Source organism: Lichenostomus cassidix, chromosome 3 (genome assembly GCF_008360975.1).
Source record: "Lichenostomus cassidix isolate B80296 chromosome 3, HeHo_3.0, whole genome shotgun sequence".
NCBI lineage: Eukaryota > Metazoa > Chordata > Aves > Passeriformes > Meliphagidae > Lichenostomus > Lichenostomus cassidix.
Window position 1 is genome coordinate 22227267 of NC_139483.1, and position 23275 is coordinate 22250541.

Sequence of the window (23275 nt, forward strand, 5' to 3'; positions counted from 1 at the left end):
GAACCTTGAAGATAATAAAATGCAGAAAATTCTTATTCATCCTTTGTAAAGGTTATTCTCTAGACTGAGAACTTATGAGTAGCAAAATAACAGAACACATGCAAATAGAAAAGTGCACTCGGTCTAGAATAAATTATCTCACAAGGAATTTAATTGATCCAGGGATATGGAACTGCAATAGTCCCTTTGTCTTGACATTCTTCATTGTCTTGGGTGGGAAATGAAGAATGCCATCCAAAGCTCAGCAAGCAATGCTTTGATTTCCCCCTGCAAGCTTCCAAAAAAATTCTGATCTCTCATGCATTCTCACTACATCACATCTTTAAAGGGAGTTTCTAATACTAATTTTTATCATTTTAACTCCTCATTATTTGCCTTAAAAAAAGAAAAAAATATACTGTCTTTATGCTGCCACACTAATCACACCATGGTTGTTTCTATTTTCATTTGCACTGACACATAGAGTTGTACCACAGAAAACAAAAAACTGGATGGAATGTAGCCAATGGCATGGAAATTTGCTGGGTAGCTGAGAAGAGACTTTTGAATTATCAGCACATCCCTTTATGATTCTCTCGGAAAAAATGTAAATTGGGTCCACAGATTTTTCAAATATGGCTTGACTCATTTGGGAACCTGGCATCACTCTTTAAAGGAGTCATGATGATTTTGTGAAGCTGATTCTTCCAGATTCCAAATGTCTCTATAATTTCTAGCAACAGCTGACATGGGCATAAGATCAGACCTAAAACCTAAATACCACAAATCATCATCGAGACAAATGTTATAAGCAAGTAACTTCAGCTGATATATAAAGCCCAAATACATTATAGATTCACAAATTATACAAGACATGATACCTACAACAATATCCTTCTAATTGACATTTTAACTAGCTATTTCAAACAGAGCATTTTCCAAAAGTTTAGCAGAAGTTTCAAGTAGCAATCCAGTTCTCATTAATAAACATTCACTGTTGTTAGCAAATTTATTCTTACTACTGAAGAAGGACCTCAACAAATTTCTCTGACTTTCTTCTCCCAAGCTGCAAATTTGGAATTTTAAATCTTCAGTTATTTCTCCAAAAGTTCATTATTCAATGCCAAGAATAAATTTCAAACTGCTTGCAAATTGTAAATTGCTGAAAATTAATTACAAGTATACATTCATTCTCTGATTCCTGTCATTCATAGAACAGGAAACTTTTGATTCCTAACTTCAACAGAAGAAACAAAATGGAAAGAAAGACAACTTGATTCAGCAGTCACAGTATACACTGCACACTTGAAAGCCTCAGCCTGTCACAACTGCAGCTATTCCTTACGTTTTCTGGTCTTTTAAGATTGTAACACATTTCCCTGTGGTGCTTATTCACCTTTCTTGAGCCAGGAAATGTAGCACAGTCCACCTGACACTGTTCAGTGCTTAGGTCACAAATTTGATTGAGATCATGCTGCAAGCCCACAAAAAAAGATGTAACAGAAAGCAGGCAGTTGAGTAACACTGCCCTCAAATCCTCAAAGGGCTTTGACTTACTGAGAGGTGATGATAGCACCTTTTCCTAATTGGGACTTATTTGTACAGTTTACTGATGTCCTAAGAGGGACTAAGAAATCAGTTTATGACGGAGTTAAACTGACTACAAAGGGTATCAGGGTAAGGTTTAGCCTGTTAGAAATACTGAATAGTAAATGAGTGATGACTGAGTGGGAATGAGTCCTGAAGTACCAGGAAAGGGAAGACAAGTAGCTTCTGTGAGGTATAATAGAGGAGGAAAACAAGCGAAAAATTCCATGTGTGGTGTTACAAAGTTACATAAGCATGGGCTAGAAATACCATTGCTTTACAGCAGAATCCTGAGGGGACAGGAGAAGGACAAGTCTGCCTTTGTCAAGGCCAGGCAAAAGGATCTCACCAGCAGAAGGGTGGGTTGAGAAGACTAAGGTGATGCTTCAGAACTCTAAGTGGATGGAAATGCAACTAACTGACTGTACCTTAGATGGCACAGAAAGAACTGGTAGATGTAAGCTGGATGAAAATCTGGAGAGAGCATCTAACTTAAATGTTCTGCTACAATATTTTCTAAACCAAAATATTTTTGCAGGTTTGAGAAAAACAAATGCATGTTGTTTATACTCCTCCCTACAAAATGCTGTGGGGACATAGACAAGACATTAAAATAAAGCAATCAAATTCACTGAAGGAAAACTACAAACAGTATTTTGTTTTCCCTTTCACATTAAAAAAAAAACCAAAACCCAAAACAACTTCAATTAATTTTGTTTCCTGCTGACCCAAATGCATTATAAAAAATACTCTGCTTTGTAGTTATGAACTGGAAGATCCCAATATAAGAGAAAGTGAAATGTTAAGAAGGAAAATGAAGCAGATTAGAAGACAGAATGATGTTACTGGGCAAAAAAGATTAAACAACATAAAGCAAATTATACTTTCTGTAGCTATAATAAGGGAAAAACAGGGGATTTGGGGACAAGTATGTAAAACACCTGAGGAAAAGGGAAGGGTGAGGTTGTTTTCTTTTGAAAGAAAAAAGAAAAATTCTGTGAGGAAGAAAAGAAACCAGATTCAGGTATGGTTAAGAGACAGCTGAGATCAACTGGGCTGAGATCAACACTGAAAAAAGACTTTCCATTGCAGGACAAAGTTAAAAGCAGAGGTACTGAGTATTATTAGATGTCTTCTCAAAAGTATTTTTTCCAGTACAGAGTTTATTGTTCACATTGTGGAAATCCATTTACTGTTTTAAGAAAGATATTCCATGATAATCACATCTGTGGGTAAGTAACCTGACTTTGTGCTAATTCATATGCTGCACTAGATTTGGAAATAACAGCTCTATAAAGTTTCTGTTTAGGGGAAATTTTTCTATTTACACAAGTCAGAATTCTAGAAGAGCACTAACAAACTCATCAAGAAAAGAACCAGACAAGAAGTTACTCTTACCTGCTCAAAATCTAAGCTTCATGATCAAGTGCCAAACTGTAAAATATTAACACTGAAACTGCTAATTGGTACAACATGAATATAAATGGAGCTACAATTACAACATTACAGTGCTACCAGATCCTTTTCATCTCCATACTGGTCTGCATTTAATCATTTAATCTGTCTGTAAAGCTATCCCTAGGCCACTTTGATACTGTTGTTTCCCTGTAGGAAACTTAAGATTCAGACCAAAAGTTACTATTTGTTTGAAATAATCTGTCTATGTAAGTTTATTTTCCTAACTTTTCCCTCTCTTCCTCTATAAACACTGTGTGCAATTTAACAAGCAAGGATAAAAAGGACTAAGGTTCCCTAAGAGCAAAGGCTTTTCAAGGTCAGTGAAGCACCAGAATAGCCTAGTAAGAACTGTCACAAAACCTTATATGCAGATTTTTAAAACCTTAGATGGACTGTCAAAGTGTTGATAATCTGACCACAGTGCAAGGAACTGTCTCATGAGGTTGTCTCCAGGATATTAATACCAAACCTGAACATTTTTTTGTCAATTCAGCCATAAATACATTATTAACAGTAAGCACTGCCAAAAAAAGGGCAATGTCTATTCCAAATATTTGGTTCAAATATCTGTCTTACTACAGTAAATAAAATATTTTCAGGTTTTTCCCATAAAATACATGATGTCAGACTTCAATCCCCGAAAAGCATTTTCAATAAGGTTTTTCTCTGCCCTCTTACAACATAGAGAATCATCTATTTGCATCAATGGTAATATATGTAAAATGTATTTATTTGTCTTCCTTCCCAAAAATTCCATGGAAACACGGTACTTGTAACTTACATATTCATTTCCTACTGTTATTTTTCTATACCCTGAAGTTCTGCTTATAAATTCTGCTCTTAAGCCAGCTGGAATTAATGACAAGGAATAATGTGGCCGTGCTCTGAAGGCAGTTAAAAGTTCATTTTCCTCAATGTACAGGTTAAGATCATGTCTCTGTAGGCTTACAAAACAAGAGCATCTGATTCTTTTGGCTTTTCAAAATATACACAGGAAAGATGAAACCTCACTGACAATCCTTCAGCAACAAAAATCTGATTCACAGCATGTTACTTGTCAAAATGTCTCTCTCCAATTTTAAATGTTAATGTTATACCACTAATCTCTTAAAGAACTTTTTTGCACATTACTTTTTCTACTTCTAAATCAATACAACTGAGAGGTTAGGGAAGGAGATTTGAATCCTAGCAGGCAAAGGAGGGACCTCAATCCAGGTCTCCAACAGTTTTTAGATAAAAGCATTCATCTCTCTCAGTCACCATCCCAGTGTTGAACCCTGAAGCTCCTGTTTCCCTCTGAGCTTGCTGAGGGGAGGAGAGCACCCAAGCCTCACACAGGCTCCAGACCTGGGAGCTCTCAGGGAGGAAAAAAACAAACCTAGGGGCTCCACAGCCTTCATTAGTGGCTTCAGCGCCAGATACTTTACAAAAACACATTTCAAAGCTAAAATACTGTTGAAAAAATATCGAGGTCATTCCTGGGAAAGAGAACTTAGACCACCTGATTGTCGCTGTCGAGCCGCTAGCAGAGTAAAGAGGACCAGGTTCTCAATGGCAGGAAAAAGTGTCTTTTATTATTTAATTCCAACTTATATAGACTTCTGAAAAGTCACCCAGATTGGTCAGTCTGAAACCTCCCCCTGAGCCAATTGGTGACGCCTGAACTGTCCAAATCTCGAGACACTGTTTTTAATAACATCCAAACTTTATCTTTGTTTATAAAACACAGGAAAAAGAGAGAAGAGAGTTCCCATGGGAAAGGTCTGTGCTAGCCACACCTGATGAACTCAGCCCTGAAAACAGAGGGATATAAAACAATTAGGAATGTCAAAGTTCAAAGCCAGCTGTCCTGTGCTGTAAAAGTGAGAGAACACATCGTTACCAGTATTTTGCTTTAAATTTATAACCTGAACTTGCAAACATTGAAACATACAGTTTTAAGCATCTCACAAAGATACAGGTTTAGGAAAGCATCATTATCTATGACAGGTAATTATTTGGGGTTTTTTTGCGTAACAGCTTCCTTGAAACATGCTCCAATTAAGTGTAATGTGCATTCTTATTCATGTACTTAACACTTTACAGCAGTACTTAGTCAACTTAAATCACAAACATGAAACTAAATATTCTAATGATCTTTCCATTATGCAACTTGATCTTAGGAACAAAGCCATTTATTTTTGTGTAGAATGGCATGCTTTTAAAATTACCAGTACTTCTTAGTCAAAAATTCCAATTTTAGCAAATGAATCCACTCAACATCAATGGTATTCACATCAAATATGAATTGTTTTGATTATTAAAATACTATTAATTTAGTTGAAAATCTGATTACCTGAAATTATAATATTCCCAATTCTCATCAAAAACTTCTGCTCTACCCTGTTTTTTAGTTTCAAGAGAAAAAAACTTCTGGATGCAGAATTCTAAAAAACACCTTGTTTTCATACAGATGGAATAGTGAACAACTGAGATCAACTTAAATTTTTTTATTCACTAGATTCAAAGGATTAAAAGCTTAAAAATTCTATACACAGCATTAATTTACCATAGTCACTATAACAAACTTCCTAAGATACATTATAATACACAAATTTCATTTCAAAATAATTTAAAATAAATTAATTTTTATAAAAAATAAAATCTTTGAGGGTTTTCTAATAAGAATATTGTACTGTTAAAGAAAGGCTTGGTTTCAAATTTTAAGATACAACAGTTTAGTAATAAAATTAAAATAACTAAATAAAAATTAAATATTCTTCATAATGGTAAATCAACATGCAACTTTTCTGAAAGATTTTGAACAAGTTCCCAGAGAGATTTCTGTATTGTTTTTCCTGTTTCATTAGAATTTGCTATTAGTAATTTTTGCCTAAAATTTTCTAAAATGATCAGCTCCGCAGAACAAAACATTCATTTTCTACTGAAAGGGAAACATTTTAAGTTTTCTATCACTTCTATTAGTCTGTATTTAAATTACACCTTTGCCAGATGACAAAAGGTCACCTAGCTGTTCCACAGACAATGGGCTCGAAATCTGCAGAGCAAACCCAAGCAGTGGTGGAGGCAATTGGAAATGAATCTACAATGGAATTTACAGCATTTGCAAAAGTGCTGTTTTTACACTGCAGAAGTCTAGCAGCTTTTTATACAGCCACAGGCCAGGGGAGGAAAAGAGGCAAGAGCCCTTTTATTATTGAATTCTGTTTTCTGAGATAAGACAAGTAGCATAAAGAAACATTCAAGCACTAAAAGCTGTTAGATATTTGTGTTAGCAATTTAGTTAAGAACATCTGACACAAAATGCAGGCATTTTACCTGCATTCCTGATGAAGCTATGCTAAAAGCTCCCACCCTGATCCACTCACACCTCCCCCTCTCTTTACTCCCTGTCAAACATGTAAGAGCATGGAGATGTTACTGTGGGACAGCTTCCAAGACCACAGGCTTCTTTAAATGACAATGCTCTGTCCAGCTGGAGTTAGTCTATGCTCATTGGGAAGATCAATGGCAAATAATTTCATTTTTCTCTTGATTACACCCTTTCAGTCTGGGAAAAGAGAAAGATTCAGTGATCAAACAGCAAGCACAATTTATGAGTAGTCAATCTATGGATTACTATTTGATTGCATAAACATACATACAATTACTTTTCACAGTGAACAAATTCATACCATTAAATGTATATTTAAAATGCATTTGTCAGGTAAGCTATTTGTGATTAACAATTGCTAGTGGTACCCTTTTTGATTTGCTCAGGTCACGTTTAATCTCATCATCAGAGGACCACCAGGTGTTTCCAGTCGGAAGGGATCTGCTTCAGTTCTTAGAGCCATCCTACATGCCAAAAAGAAAGGGAACAGATAAACTGGATTCTCCTGGGACCAGCTGACAGCTGATTAAGCCCAACAGAAAGACAGGAGCTGTGAAAGATTCAGCTCAAGGTCAAATGATATAAAGGACAAACCTGACGAGGCTGAGACACTACAAGTAAAAAGATCCATTGCTAAAGGCACCCTATGAACAGAAATGCTTATCTGATACCAAATAGAGGCTGCTTAAATATACAAAAGTGATAACCTGAAGATCCTCAAGTCTGAAATGAAGAAGGCTTATGTTATACTGCAAGCCCACCAGAATAATAAGAAGAATCATTCAGTAAATAAATAAAAAACTAATTCAAAAGTTCCACAACCATGTACATTATGACTTTACAGACTAGGTGACTTCATCTGTTTGTAAAATCTCTGGTTAGGACTTCCCTCAATGGAAACAAATCAAAGGAAAATGGTGCACATGTTTTCACTGAAGGATGCTCAAACCTGCAAACAGAACTGATTCTGTGTTTTGACCTTTTGTAGTTTTCTTGAAAGACTAACAAATGTGAGAAGATATTTGTATATGCATATACATGCAAATAAGAGTCTAAAATATAAGAAAACAAAATATTTGAGAAATTCAGGATCTCTAAGGGAAAGAGAAATTTCACTTGGATTGATAAGCTAAAGAATGTACCTCCACTGAAAGAGCTGCTTGAGGAAGGTTTAAACAGCAGCTCATAGTCTTCAAAAGTGGAAATTTCATATGAGGGACAACTTTGATAATCTTTACTTGTAACTTCTAAAAAGTCACTTCTGGGAAATTTACAGTATGATTATTTTCCTTTCTGCTCTTACAAATCACAATCCAGGTTGGGAGACCACACTTTTACTACAGAGAATGACAGCCTCAGAATCTCAGTTACCTCACTTTTTCAGCTTTATGCATTGATAAGCTTCCTCTACTTGATTTTTTTTAAAGATGATCAAAACTAGACATAGAATTCTACACAATATATTTGCCACTGATGGACTGGCTTTTCTGAGTAAGCAACAGTACTGCTCAAGAGGATTACTTTGAGTTAATCTAGGACAGTTGTTCACAGTCTGTCATTTGACTGGAGGCATTTTAGACACTGAAAAGCATCATTGTACACTTGAAATAGTAATACCATGTCTGAAACATAGTTTCCATTATTTGCAAATATCAAAGATTGTAAGGACCAAAGACAGTAACTCTTTTTTGAAGCAACTCATTGATTAAAGGCAAAGGATACCTGTTTTTAAATTGTTATTTTACTCTGTGTGTGACAAAGTGATTTTGACAACTAGATAAAATTCTATACATTGTTGACTTCAAAAAATTCTCTCAGCATTCTACATTAAGGGTTATGGTAATAGATGTGGTTATCTATGTGGGAACTTGCATCTCATCTGGGTATCAGCAAGAGAGTTGAAAGTCAATTTTTTTAACCCTAGCCACAACACCCAGGAAGACAATGGCTGCTGCTTGCCAATACTGCCATGAAATGTCATATGAGCAGCCAAACACAGGGAGAATGCTTTGTTTGCCAAGTACTGTCAAGTTCTCCTGCAGCTTCACTAACATTATCACCATTTTCCAATCACCTAATAACTTTCTTCAAAGAAATCGCAAGAGTCACCTTTCTTATTGTGTCAAAGGATCTATTCTGATTTTCTGTCTTTTACACTACTAACTCAGATGGACTGAGTAGGTTATTCCTGAGATAAGAATGTGCTCAGAGTTTAAAGATAATTGCCCCTAACTTTGATGGACAAAATTTATACAAGCTAACCAAAAGCATTTATACATCATCACATAGGAACTCTTAGTTTTAAGCAGAATTATAGTTAAAATACTAAGAACAAAATATTTTGTCTTTTTGTTTTGCCCCTAGACAAGTCTTAGTAATTTTTTTTTATTAGAAGCGCAAAGTATCATACTGGTATTCAATAAAGCTCTTTTTATACATATAAATTTTAGCATTTAGCCTTCCAAATACAATCCTGGATAGATCATGCCATAAGAACACAGTAGTAAAGTTACTAGTAGAGACTCTTTAAGAGTTAGCACAAAACCTGACAGCTTGACTCTATAATGGACAAGAATTCCCAGAAAAGAAATGCCACTCTGAAAGCTTCACAGCTTTATTCCTATGAAGTTTATGAGCTGATAAGCATTACAAGGAATACTGAAGATATGCTTCGCATAAAGGGTAACACAAAATAAATGCCTTAAGCACAGAGCATAAACCAGTGTACACTAGATGATTAAATATTGTCCTCATATCGGAGAGAGTGTGTGTGCAGGAGTGAGCATCTTTATACACTGCATGCATAAATGCCTTCACTCAAAAAACTGATTAAAATAATTTTCTGGATGCTCTGGATATTTACAGTAAAGATGTAAAAAATACTCTTTTCAACACCTATGATTGCCTACACCATCCATTCTTTGTTATAAGGGATCGCATTGGGAGTTCAAGATGGTAGAAATGGAGAATGCTATAGAAAAGAAGAAAAAGAAATTTAATTTTTCCCAGTAAACACCTTGTAATTTGATGATACGTAATGAATGATTACTAGATTTGCTTGGCAGGAAGAGGTATGTTTTGGTCACCGAAATGGTACTTCCCAAATCAATCACAAACTAAAAACCATGACTGATTGTTGTTATTCTACACCAAAAATCAACCTATGGGATGGTGAAGCAGATTACGCATGTTTCTTTGATCTTTTCCAAACAGATTTCACTCAATAAACTACTTATATGTTTTTATAATCACATCATACTGGAGGCTGTTTTTCACTGTCAGGAAAATTTCTCTGGGAGAGAAGAACGAAGAGCAACTATAAACAGGTCCACAGGGATTTCCTGAAGAGAAATAAACAGCTTTTCTAAACTCCAAGATGGGTGAAGGAAAATTTGTATTCCACTGCACTAAAGGGAAAATTTCTCTGAAAGCATCAATAAATATCTTCCTACAAAAACTACGCTCTGACAAAACCACAATGCATACCCCTGCTATTAAACATTTGATGTAATGGACAATTTCTATTAAATCTGAAAGGGACACAGTCTCAGACAACAGTGACAATTGCGTTCTGCCCAACTCATGCTGGTTTCACTGCTTCCTCCTCACTCAAACATATGCTGAACTTGGGAAGAAACGTGTGATAAATAAGGGGGCTGAGGAGGAATTCCCTGTTACGTGGGAGAACTGCAGCAACACAGGACTGTTAAAGACAAACAGGACCGGGGATAATAGCTGCTAATGCAAGACATTATACACAATGTGGGAAGGAGAGAAACAGGGTGAAATCTTGGGTGAAAATGGTATTTTGTGAATATATTTGTAAATTCGAAGCCATGTGTAGCTTTGAAACCTAATTAAGGACTATACTAGTATCATATCCTCAGCAAGACATGTACTTGTTCACATTCTAGCAATACCCAGAGATTTGCAGGCCCCACGTATGTCAACATGTCACTATGTTTGAAAGGCACTGACCTTGCTGATCTACCTTTAGCCAGATTTCCTTGTGTACAGCTTTAAAGTATCACTGAAAAAATACTGAACTTCACAGGATACAAACTGTTCTTATACAATCAGAAGGCATATGATTAGCTAATAAAATACATTAATATAATATCAGGCACAGACAGAAGGAAATAAAATACATTTCTGCAGAAGAGATTAGCACAGATATTTCAATGGATTAGGAAGTTTCAGTGACAGAAGGTATATTTAATATACAAAATCCATATAATGAGAATCAGTGGAAAAAATAGGACAACTGTCATGTGTCCAAGAAATATCTTCATAAAAAGCTGTCAAATATAAACACTTCTCAGCAACAAAACCCTCTGTAAATGAACAAGGCAAATTTAATTCCGAATGTACAATGTGCCTCATCGTGGATCTTATAATTACTAATATCCTTGAGCAACTGGATATCTCCAAATTCAAACAGCACTTACCTTCTCCTGTTAAATAACTCCTGCCTGACATTTATGCCTAGTTGTACATAAAGATTGTTGGTTTATTCTAGCAAAAGGACAGCTAAAAAGGAATCCAATCAATGTGTATAAATATACCCAGAAGCAAACACCTGAGAAGGGTAGGAACTAATTAAACTCAAGGCCAATACTGGCACAAGAACAAGTGGTAATAACTTGGCCATGAAGAAATTCAGGTTGCAAACAAAACAACCTGATGTTTTCAGATGAAAATTCACAATTTTGTGATCAAGATGACCTGGCTGTTTTGAGTAACCAGGGCTTGAACTCAAGTGACCCAAGGATGCCCCCCACTTCCAGTCATACATCCTAAAAATACAATGAATTTTAACACAAATCTTGCAAATCTTGAAAAACGAAAATCAAATTTTGCAAATCTTGCAAAACAAATAGATGTTAAATCCTGTAATAAATCTGCTCACTGAAAAAATACTGTATCGGCTATAAATGATAAGATAAAAATATCTATAAAATCAGAAGTGAATGAATTCCCAAAGGTTTAAAAACTGATTTGTGTGGTTCCAGAAGACCATGGATCCTCCTTCAAGCTATCAAAACTCTGAAGGATCCTTTCCAGCAACAGGTAGAGCTGCTTAAATCCTGTTACACAAACAAACTCTGGAAGATCCCTTCACTTGCTACCAACACTCCTTATTCTTTTTCCATTCCCCAAGAACTGAGGAGCAAAAAATGCTGACATGGCATGCATTACCATCATAGAAAATAAGTAACAACCTTCTAATCTTTGATACCTCATGGAACTTGTTTTTACTCTGCCTATCATAAAAACTCATGAAAATAATACTGAAGAATAACCAGTGCACATATGGGATACACCAATCAAGCACAAGCCTGGCCCCTTTGTTGCCCTCTTTCACTGCTTTGGTAAATTTTATACATAAACCTATTGAAAACACACAAATTAAGCAAATACCTTTGGAATATTCAATGTTTTGTGTCATGAGATGCTTTTTCCAAGCTGTGAAACTAGCAAACTCTTCACTAAGAAAATTTGCTCTAGGTAGGTGAACCATTTCATCCTTAGATTAGATTGATTTGTGCTTCATAAGAAACCATGAGAAATCTGTTCCATTGTCAGTTGATCCTCCATCAGATCCATGATATATTCTCTTCTTTTACTAACTACTATATTTTTAGTCATTAAATATAACGGCCTTTTATTTTGAGTCTTTGGAAGTATTCATGTTCAACAGAAATGCCATTTCAATTGATACAAACTTTTTTTTCAAAATGCTGAACAAATTAATAGCTTTGCTTCACTTAAAAAAATATTTTCCTTCTCTGCCTCCTCCTCTTTTTTTCTCATTGATTGTTTAAAAAAAATCCCACAAAATACATGCAGTGTCCAAATATGTATGTCCTTGATAATCACCTTCTTGTTTCCCCAAAAAGTCTGTAACACAGCACACATACAACTCTTAAGCAAGGATCACTCAAGTACTTCTAGTCTAGGAAGCCCAGACCACAACATGACAAACATTCTCTTTCTGGAAAAAAGCATACTTAAATACTTACCAAAACAAAAGAGAAGATGCTGCTGAGTGGCAGTTTAGTGGTCTTCTGTGTTTATTGATAATGATACCTACATTTATCCTTAATTACTGGTATTTTGCTTTATAAAAAATATTATTTGGGGGACAAAAAATTCTGTTTGTCAGATAGGTAGTTGTTTTTTTTGGAAAAATTTTTTCTCAGTTTGAACTACTTTTCACTCCAGACTGAACCAGAAATCCATTATTTACAAGGTCCTAATCTGAAGTTATTAAAAATGGCTTTATACTCTCAAAATTCCTCTCTTCTATCTTTCTTTCTTGAAAGGCAAATACATATTTGCAACCAAGGCTTAATTGCAACAGATGGAGGGCACTTGCTAGCATAGCTTTTTTTTTTTCACTCTGGTGTGCTTTTCTTTTTAAATTGAAGAGCTGCAGGTGGTAAAGATTATACTAATCTTTATACATATATATACATGTATATATCTATATGCATGTATATGTGCATTAACCACTATATTCCTATTTATGGACTGGTAACTTCTAAGTGATTCAAAGTGAAAATACGGGCAGTTTTTGCAGGTGGAAAGTGAATGTACTTACAGAAGCTCTAAGGAAATTATCATTGTGCCAATGCAGTGCTACGACTGTTCAAAAAACTGAGCGGATGTGATGACTCTATAAATATACACATTATTCTTACAGAATTCAGGACACTGTATCTCACTGCATTCTTATTCTGCCTCATTTAATACTCACAGACAGACTGTAAGAAGGTTCCAGTATCACTGGCACTGACATCTTCCCTTGAAGATTCAATTTTGTTAAGTAAAAAATCTTTTCTCCCACAATCCTCTCCTTTTTCATGCGCCGTACACTGTACAGTCGAAAGCGAACTGCATAATTCCCAATCATCTCAGACTCGACGTGATTAAATTTGAATGTCTCTGTGAAGACAGGGCATGGTCCCCGCTGGATGCTGGTTTTTGCTCTCTGCTTTTTTATAGGCAGGAGAACTAGGTGTACTTGCCATGAGCTTCCACCTGTCCTGCTGTATGTTGGAATGTCTGTGACAGCTGTCACTGTCACCAAAAGCTTCTGTTCCTGTGAGTCATAGTCAAAAGTCACATCCAGTGTGCCATATTTAGCTACTGGCTCAGGATCAAAAGGTTTAGGAAGCTGTGAAGATGATCCTCGAGCTGACATATCCTGAAGAAGAAGGAAGAAAAAGCCATTTATTTATTTATTTATTGTATTCTATTATTAAGTCTAGCATGGCAATATATGGTTTGATCTAGACAATATGAAGGCACTATGATCTTTTTGTTCATTTCCTAAACAAGGTTATTAAACATCGAAAGCCCAAGGAGATGGCTGACTAGCAGACAAGAAGAAATCAGAAGGCATTACCTGGCCAATCCCACCAAAAGCCAGGAGCCAATCAGTCTGAATGCAGATTGAATTAAGTTGTAATGATCTCTTCTTCCGTGCCCCATGTTAAAACATATACATATTTATTACAAGACAAAACCACCTTATTTCAGTGCAAGTATACACATATTTTAAAGTTAATCTATTACATTCTTGAAAGACAGCTAACGGTTGAGAGCACAGTGAGGTGCCAGCAAAGAATACAGGAATTACTAACCTACTTGCACATGCAGCTCCTGTTGCAGTCCACAAGAGTTATATGAATGTGCCAAAAACTATCACAGAAACATAGAATCACAGAACAGTCTGGGTTGGAAGGGATCTTAAAGATCTTTTAGTTCCAACCCCTCTACCATGGGCAGGGATGTCACTATAATGGCTTTATTCATGTAATTTTACTGGAACTGTGCAAGATGCATCTGTTTTGAACTCATCTTCTGAATTCTCTGTAAACCGCATCAGTCCTAAAATTGTATTTTAATCTTAAAATTCAAATTGTTTATTGTCATTTCAAATTTTGAATAAAATATTGATCCCCTATAATGTTACGACAGCTGCTTTGATAGAGATACTGAAACAGAAAATACTTACAGGTCAACCTACTAATCATACAATAAATTATTCCAAGTATGTTAAACAAAGGTATTTCAAGTGTGTCTCCGTATTATCAAAGACACACTTGTTCACATGATGGAACAGATGCCAAAACAAAGCCTTCTGGGTTAAAAAATGTTCTTATTTTAATCTAGTTGCCACATAGCTGTGGGAATTCATTCCTCTAAAAGCTTCACTCCTAAAGCTTTGAGTGGCTATAAAACAAGTTGGCAGCATTCTCAGTTCTTATTGAGTGTGTTTACATTAATGACTGGAGTGCCACAAAATGGGAAGACCTTCCAGCTGGGCCTTCCAGACCTTGCCCCAACACCCCAGGTATGCAACTCAACCTACCAACAAGTCTACTAAGACAGCAAAAGCTGTTAGCACACCAGGACTGAGCTCTAACATGCACTTTAAAATTTCAGGTAGCGACAAAAGAGAAATTTGTACCAAAAAGGAGCCTCTTCTGCACATGGCATCACTAATTAGACTTACCCATAGATGTCAGTGCAGTAACTGGCTGTTAAAGACATTACAATGAAATACATGTCAGAAAAGATGATTTCTTCACAGAAAAAAATACATATTGTTACAGTTTATAGCAGAAAATAGGAAAATTAGGTGGACAAAATCCCTATACCACACCAAAAATAGAAAAAAAAACCTTTGTATTTTTTTTCCATAAAACTTGTGTTACATTATGGGGTGTTCAGTTTGAAAAAGCATTAGCAAAACTTTTCTTTTATTTGGGATGTCTGAAAAATCATGTGGAAAAATTTTTACTACAGTCCTTATAGTGTGAGGAAGTTTTCTGGCTGGTTTAAAATGGTTTAAAAATAAACTTACTCCCACTCTTACTGGGAGTTGGGTTGAAAGTTAAGGTACCATAAAGATAACTTCAGAAATCTGAACAATCTGAAATCCTACTGTCATATTTTCTGACAAACTTTTTTTTTTTAATGAAATGAGCTGCAATATTAGTGCCCATACAACTGTGCACTGACCTTTAGATTAAAAAAGTGCTTCAGAACAATCAACTACTTTCATTTACCTCTGGACTAAGAACCGCTGTGCTATCACTTGGAACATCCTCTTCATATCCTTTGTTATGAAAGCTTTCTATTTCGTGTCCCGTGCTTCCCTCACTTGGGCACTTATATGAACATCTTGGGCTGTTGCTACATTGGGAATATTCACATTTGCTGTCTCCAACTTCAGAAGGCGTACAGGAAAGGTGAGGAGAACCACTGTCATCCTGGTATGGAGGCGGCTGCAGTTCATCCAGCGGAGGTGTTCTTCTCATCCTCTGAATGCAGTTTGCTGAGAATAAGTGAAAATCCTTTACTTACTTTCTGATTATTTACTGTTCAAACAGTTCTGTGGAAAATGTAAATCTAAATGCCTGGACAGAGAATTTAAAAATCTATGTCTTTTTTTTACTTTATATTTCAAATCAGATGACAAATACTACTGAAAGAAAAATTTGTTAAAAACGGAAATGAGTGATCTCTTAGATGAAAGAAATTTAGATAAAAGCAAAGTTTTAAGTGTATAGTCAGAATGGATTGTGTAAACCAGATGTAAATAAATATAGCACGGATATGACATGACAAAAATTCTAGGCTTGAATTTCGGGGATGCTTACCTTGCAAAAATCTTTGGATATCTTAAGTCAGATTCTGTGCAGATGGAATGTAGGCCAATTATGGAAACAAAATGCACCCTCTAAAGCCATGATATCAAGCTGATTACCTCCCATGCAGTTGCCCACCAGGGAGATACTAAATTAAACTCTGAAGACAAGTAAGGTACTAATAAAGGCAGCCTTTCACACAAGTGAACTCTGCTCACGAGTGAATTTAAAAAGTGAAGCAGTGTTTCAGATTCCTTATTACTTGTTAAGGACAGCTAAAGGGTGCATATCCAGTGTCTGGAAGTTACACACTACATCTAGTCACTAAAGACAGTGGAAAAAGGATCATGAGCAATCTTGTGCTTGGGATGAATACTTGATGCTGACCATCTTTGCTTTTCACACTAGACAGATAGACAGAAATGTGGTTATACATCTCCTCAGAAAATAAACCTGATGCATGGCTACAGATATAGAGAGTTAATTCAAAATAATTACATTTCAATTTTTTTATCTCATATTTTACTATGCAGCATTACACAGTTGAATAGAATTGGGAAAAGACAGCAAGGTGTGCAGCAGCTGAAATGAAAGGAATATCAAGTACAGGTAAAGAACTGTATCACCTTTTGTTTACATTTTCTGTGGAAGTTTTAATGAAGATTTCCATGACCCTGACATAAAGAATTACCTTATACATGACAACTTCAAAGCAAAAGTGTTTTCTGGTCAGACATACCATTTCACTCACAGAAAAATCTACCAAACAAGGAAGTTAAAGAGAGTATTAACTGGGAAATGCAGGGCTCTCCTCTATTTCAACAGCTCCTAAAAGAACTATGGCAAACAAGTAATTAAAACACTCCTAGAAGATGAAACCACTGTCAGGAACCCTCTCGTCTCTGATAAACTCATCAGAGCCAGCCTACCATTCAAAGTGATTCCAAAATACTCTTCCAGCACTCCTGCAAAAAGGTCCTCTGCTGTTAGTCAGCCAGTGGCACTAACTCTTGAAAGTCCAGTCCCACAGGGCTGGAAAGCAAAACAGACATCAAGGAATGCTATACTCATATTGTAGTCATCTGTCCAGCAGACAAACATAAAACCTTACAGATGAATATCAGATAACTTGTGCCCATGAAACTAGATGGACATGAGTTTAGAATCTATACTGATCTTTTAATCAGAATAAAATAATAATACCAATCATTTGACTCTCAATGGCATGAAAACTGGACTTCCTTTTCATCATTTATATAATTCAATATTCTAGGAAATTTAGAGCAACAGCATTTCTGCTCGTTGCTGCCAAAAGGCAACAAACAACATTGAATGAGACATTAACCACCACGCAGCCCTGACTTCATATTCTTTCTTTTCACTTATCATCAAGTCTGCTAAGAATTTTTAACGCCCAGCTTTTCCACAGTCTAAGGAAATAAAAGCGTGTCCAGGTAACTATCAACACCATTATTGTCTTACATGAGTAAATAAATGACTCTGTGACTCACTTTCTTCACTTTCATGAACTACATTATATGTTCCTATGGGAAAACTATACAGGCTGTGTGACAGAAAAGGTGCTTTTAATGTAGGTGTGGAAGAAGTGAAGACAAAATTCTTATTAACCAGCTGTTATTCAAAAATCTCAGAAAAAGGTAAAATACTGGGGCAGGTTTTAACTACATATTTTTCAAATTTCAAATATATATATTTCAAACTGAAATAGCACATAAATTCTTAAATATCTGAGATTAAAAATCTAAGGACACCTCTGTCTAAACAGGTATAAACTGGTTTTGAACAACAGCTTTCTCTACATAAAAAGATATCAAAGTTTTCAAATTAATTCTCAAGGTGAAAATGTCTCATTTTAATTTCCCTCTCCTCAGTAAATGCTGCAATAAAATGATGATTTTTTTTGTTCCAGCTCTCCGAAAACAATGAAGATTTGAATTACATTAACACATTCTAATGACTGATGATATCAAAGCCAAATGATATCACAGACAGAAACTAATATAGCAATACCAAATATCTGATCCTAGGTATTTTCCTTAAAAAATTACTCAGAAGTAGTAACTGACTTTGACAATTAATCTGCCAGCAAAATGTTGCATATGTATCAAAGTTTCAAATACAAAACCACTGCTAGTGTCTGCTGGCTTATCACTGATTGTATTGGAGAAAAACATTTGGAGCTGAAAGGAAAGCAGACCTGAAGTATTGTGCATATTTACACTGAAACCCCTGTCTATAACATACCTTGTAACCCCTGTCTATAACATACCTTGTACCCTTTATTTCAGGTGTGAACTTGAGACACAGCTACATTTATGCATACTTCTGTACTGTGACAAAGCCAAAGAATACCTCCCAAAGACCACTGAATGTGGCTAATATCTGCTAAAGAGTTACAAGCAATTTTTTTTGCACTAAAAATCTAAAATTAATCACTGCATTCTTTCTATGCAAGTTTCAAATCACATAGAAAATAATTTTTGAAAATTCATTTGTAAATAAAATTAATCATATTAAATGACCATATCAGCTTGGACTAGATAGACAGGGTGAAAAACAAGCCAACATATGTCCCAAAAGTGGAAACAAGATACAATCACAGAGAAACCAAATCAAGTTTAGTTTGAGGTTCCTACCAGCCAGAAAATGCCAGAACAGAGGAAAGACAAATAGAAAGAAAGGCCTCACATTCAGTTCTCCACCCAAAGTACGAGAAATTACTTTAAAATTATATTCTCACTATATGAGTGAAACTAAATTTGTTTAGTAATAAATATTTGGTAAATGCCAAACTGAGAATATAGTGTATTGGTGTCAATAGGAAGATCTGAATAACCTATTTTTAAAGGGTTAACTTTACTAGCTTTAATAAAAATTTTCATTCTCCCCTGGTAGGCTGGGAAAACACTCACTTAGTGGTTATAGTAAGGACCTTGCTGAAGAAACCAGAACCATAAGTGAAATACCTGACCAACACAAGTCAATTAGCATTTTGCTGGTACACTCAGAAATTACAGCATGTAAACTGTCATTAGCACATTTAAGTCAGAAGTAAATAAATATCTTCTTTTTAGTACCGTTTGTTAAACAATGAAGGTTCGTCTGTTTTCATCAGCCCCCGCAGGACAGATTGCAAGCCAAAGGGGGATGATACATACCTTGCCATCAACCTCAAGAGACCCTCAAGTTAAATCTGACACAGCAACCTAGGCCAAACTGATCATTCCTGAAACATACAATTGATAACTATGAGAAAATACAGAAAATTGTCAGTCATTTTGCTGGGTGGAATCAAAGTTTAAAGATGCAGAAGTTTACCATAAGAAATGCTTTAGGTTTTCAGTTACTAGTTGAACTTGCTGCTTTCAATGCTCCTCATTTCTGCTCTCTCTCCTGGTCTGTGGTGGACGACGCTAGGCTGCACATTGCACCATGCAGCTGGTGATGTCCTTTTCCATATTTACAGCGTTTAGCCTTTCCTATCATAATTATTTTTCCCAAAGGTTCACAGCAGCAGCACCAACCCAGCCTTCCTTAGCCAATATTTCCTGAGTAATTCCAAGAACTACCATCTCTTAACATTGGAACAGAAACCACCCTTGTGCCTTTAATTCCCCTGCCTCATAAACCATCATTAACTACATTTCTGCAGCTTCGAGTTTCTCGTGTACAGTACTTCTTTAAAAATTCACACTGTTGTGGGAGGCAACGTTACCACAACATCCCTTTTGGAATCTGGTTTCCAGTTCCTTTAAAATAAATAATCACTACAAAAATCAGTCATTTTTGCAAGTTGTATTTTGTAATTGTCAGAATATCTTCATACTCAAACGGTACCTGTTCTTTCTCTAATGTATCTCCACACACACTCTGCTACATAATTATTTATTTTTTTAATCAAACATAAATTTCAAGTTTTCAAGCCTTCAAGGGATTCTATGTAAATGTTAAGACAATTTAAATAAAACATAAAATGAAATACGTGTTTAAAAATTAAAGAAACCTTTCTTATTCTGAATGATTAAATACCCTTAGAGATTTCTGATAGGCAGCACAGACAGTCCAAATGGAATTTTCATGTTTGAACTTTTCTACCATCCAAAAATATTATGTTGACTGAATTAACCCATATTACAGGGAGTAGAAAATATAAACATTAAATATTGAATGAAACCTCAGGCTTCTTCTTCCTTTAAAATTAAAAGCTTACATGTATTTTTGTGAGGACAAAACCCAAATTATTTCATAATACAACAAATTATCCTGGCCTCATTTTATTTCTTTTCCAAAAGAGTAATGGCATGAGTCATGCTTAATGAAAAAAGGGAAATACAGGAGTGCTATGGGGTCATTATGGACAACAGAAAAAAATTCTTTCATTTTGCATTTGCTTTCTTTTTGCATTTGCTGTATTTTAGACTTTTATTCACACTTGAACTATCTTCCTTCTACATTACACAATTCCCCAGTAAACAAGAAATTATCGTATCTGTTTGACTGGGGCTTTCTTTCCAATAAAAGATAACTCTGTTTCCTAATATTTAGAATATTCCATACACTATGAGCTTAATCCCAGACCTGTGGAAATCAAAACAGCATTGCTGTCATTTACACCTGATGTCACGTGAAGCTCTTAGCACTGCATTTTCCTCATCCTCTCAAGCTAATGCTACTGGTTATTCATGTAAAAAAAGGATCTTTTTTGCTTTTTAAATAAAACTAATCCGAAATTATAGATTTATCTTTATGTCGAGTCCTTAAAACTTCAATTTTCTTTCACAGGAAAGGTCTAAGACCAACTGAAATAACTGAAACACACATAGAGGTTTTTTGTCCTTTTTTTTTTACTGTGTCTGTTTACATCTTGAGCCTATAGAACTGCAGCTTGGTTTTGTTTCCCTAAAAAAGAAATTTGTTCTTTTGCTCTTTGCTCACTGTACTTACTAGAGCACTTCTAATTTGTAAGAATTTATTATCTGTTTTACAGAGCAATACAGAAAAGCCCTGCACTGGTGAAAAAAAAATCACTTTCCAGAATTAGCCCCATTTGTAACATTTTAAGTACAAATACACTATTAAAAACATTATCGTGAACTAGCTGTCAAAGAAATTCTTTTGTTTCCTTCCCAAATATTTTGGTCGTCTTTCAATGAAAATTATACATTACCATCTATTGAATTAATTTGTTTTGAATTTAAGTATCATTCTCTGGTTCCTTATACTGCACTGATATTAATTTGAATAGGAAGGAGCTCTGCTACCTGGTTCTGTACTTCTACTTTTCAGATGTCCAAAACACATCTAAATGGTGCTTCAACATAATGGCTCAATATTTTAATCTTTTATTGATGTGAATCTCATATACATCAAGCTCCAGAACACTTTTTTTTTTTAACTTTTAAAACATCTTCTTTTCTGAGACCCCATCCAGCTCTTTCTTTTAGAAAGCTGTGATCTTTAAAAATTGAAATTGTCTGCCTTCCCTTCCATAATTACATTTCCTTAGGTAAGGCATATGTACTAAGTATGCCCATTAAGGCAGAAAAACATCTTTTCTGTTCCATTTAGATGCTGGTTTCACTTTTACTATTTTTATAAGCAGCCAACTTTCCTTTAAACTACTTTTCAGATCACTAGGTTGGCTAACTTCATAGATGAACAGGTATTCCAATGCACCTCTACTCACTGTTTGTTGTTTCCAAATTACCAAAATAGAAAAATATCACTTCCAAAAAGGTAGTAAGTTAAATGAATTCATAGAATCTTCCTTTTATTTTTTTCTTCCCTGTTTTAAAATACGCTAGAAGTCCTGCCTGGAGAGGGTGATTGACAACCAGCTTTGAAATCTTAGGAGAATCTCAGTGACAAGGAAATGTCTTTTATCATCTCTGTGAAAATTCTCCCAAATGTGGCTATCTCACCAGCATTTATGGATGCTTAAGGGAAATTCAGAGCTTAACAGCTAAAAGCTTTGAAAACTCCCCCCACTGTAAACCATCCCAGGCCCCTGAGAACCCCTACTTCTCACCAGTGTGTGCAAAGTAGCATCCCCCTATACCTCCAGACAGTAGCAGCAGGATGTGGGCTTAGGAAATATTTTCCTGTCATTGCTATATTTCATTTGAGTATAGTTATCACCTCAAATTAAAGCTCAAATTCCAGCCCAGTTTAATTCTACTACAGCTGTGGTATTAAATACAAGAGCTGAGCAGCAACAAAGTGCTGAAAAGGTGAAAAAGATCCCATAGAGGTCTAAAATCAATTCCCGGTAAAGTATTGTAACACACAGCTAATATTCCTGTAATGTTCTTGCTCTCATTCTATTCAGTCTCAAATGAGGAAACAAAGCATGTTTAGAAAGCAAGATTAATGTGTTGCGTGGAAAATTTTCTTAAGCATTTTTATGTTTTTGCAGCTCATTTCAGGCAAGTTTTTTATATTTTACAAGAATAAAAAAATACAAACTCCTCTAAGCTATACAATCCCCCTTATTAAGATCATAATTAATTTACTTATATAAAGAAGATCCATTCAGCAGTATATACAGTACTTGTAGTACTTAACTATCAGAACTCCATCACTCTTTTTTCTTTACTTTTATTTTAAATAAAACAAAACTCCTCCCTTTACTGAGAACTCCTTCTGCAATTGAAATGCAGCAACTTCATGGTTTCTTAAAAACACCTTTACCCTGGTAACTGCATTGTGCAATCAAAAAAAAGAAAAAACAAGTGTAAAGCTCCCTACCATTTTAGCTTTCTATTTATTACTTAACCCTAACTGGTGAAAATGAACCATGAAAGATACTTTCCATCAAGAACTGCTTCCAGAATAGGAACAAAAAGCTTGATTCTTTTGCCTCCTTTTCACAGCAATTCTGAGTGCAAAGGATGCTCTGCTGGAGTGAGTCACTAACAAAGCAGCACTACAAGAATTATACATGAACCATTTTGGTAGGGCATGAGTTAAATTTTCTGCCCATCTACTTCAGCTGGCTACATGATCACAATGTGGCTACCTTGCAGCTGTTAATATATATAAATGAAATATATGTTATGGTGGATAACAGCAGTACTATAATAGTAGAAGTTAACATGTTTGGCATTTTACAGATGGAGAACTGAAGTACAGGGTAAAAAAGAGTTAATAAAGATCGCTGTGAATCTAGCTCAGAAGTGCTCTTCATCACAGAAAG

At 35.4% G+C, this 23275-nt stretch overlaps 1 protein-coding gene across 4 annotated transcripts in view; it reads right to left on the bottom strand.

Moving 5' to 3' along the window:
• The window catches only part of SYT14 (synaptotagmin 14), an 89122-nt gene that overhangs the window by 14678 nt on the left and 51169 nt on the right, over nt 1-23275 (bottom strand). For all 4 annotated transcript variants that reach the window (XM_085054916.1, XM_085054915.1, XM_085054914.1 and 1 more), the window contains 2 exons: nt 15478-15746; nt 13158-13607 (listed from right to left, as the gene is read on the bottom strand). In XM_085054916.1, coding sequence (XP_084911042.1) covers nt 13158-13607; nt 15478-15746 — 719 coding nt within the window. The remainder of the gene's footprint in view (nt 1-13157; nt 13608-15477; nt 15747-23275) is intronic.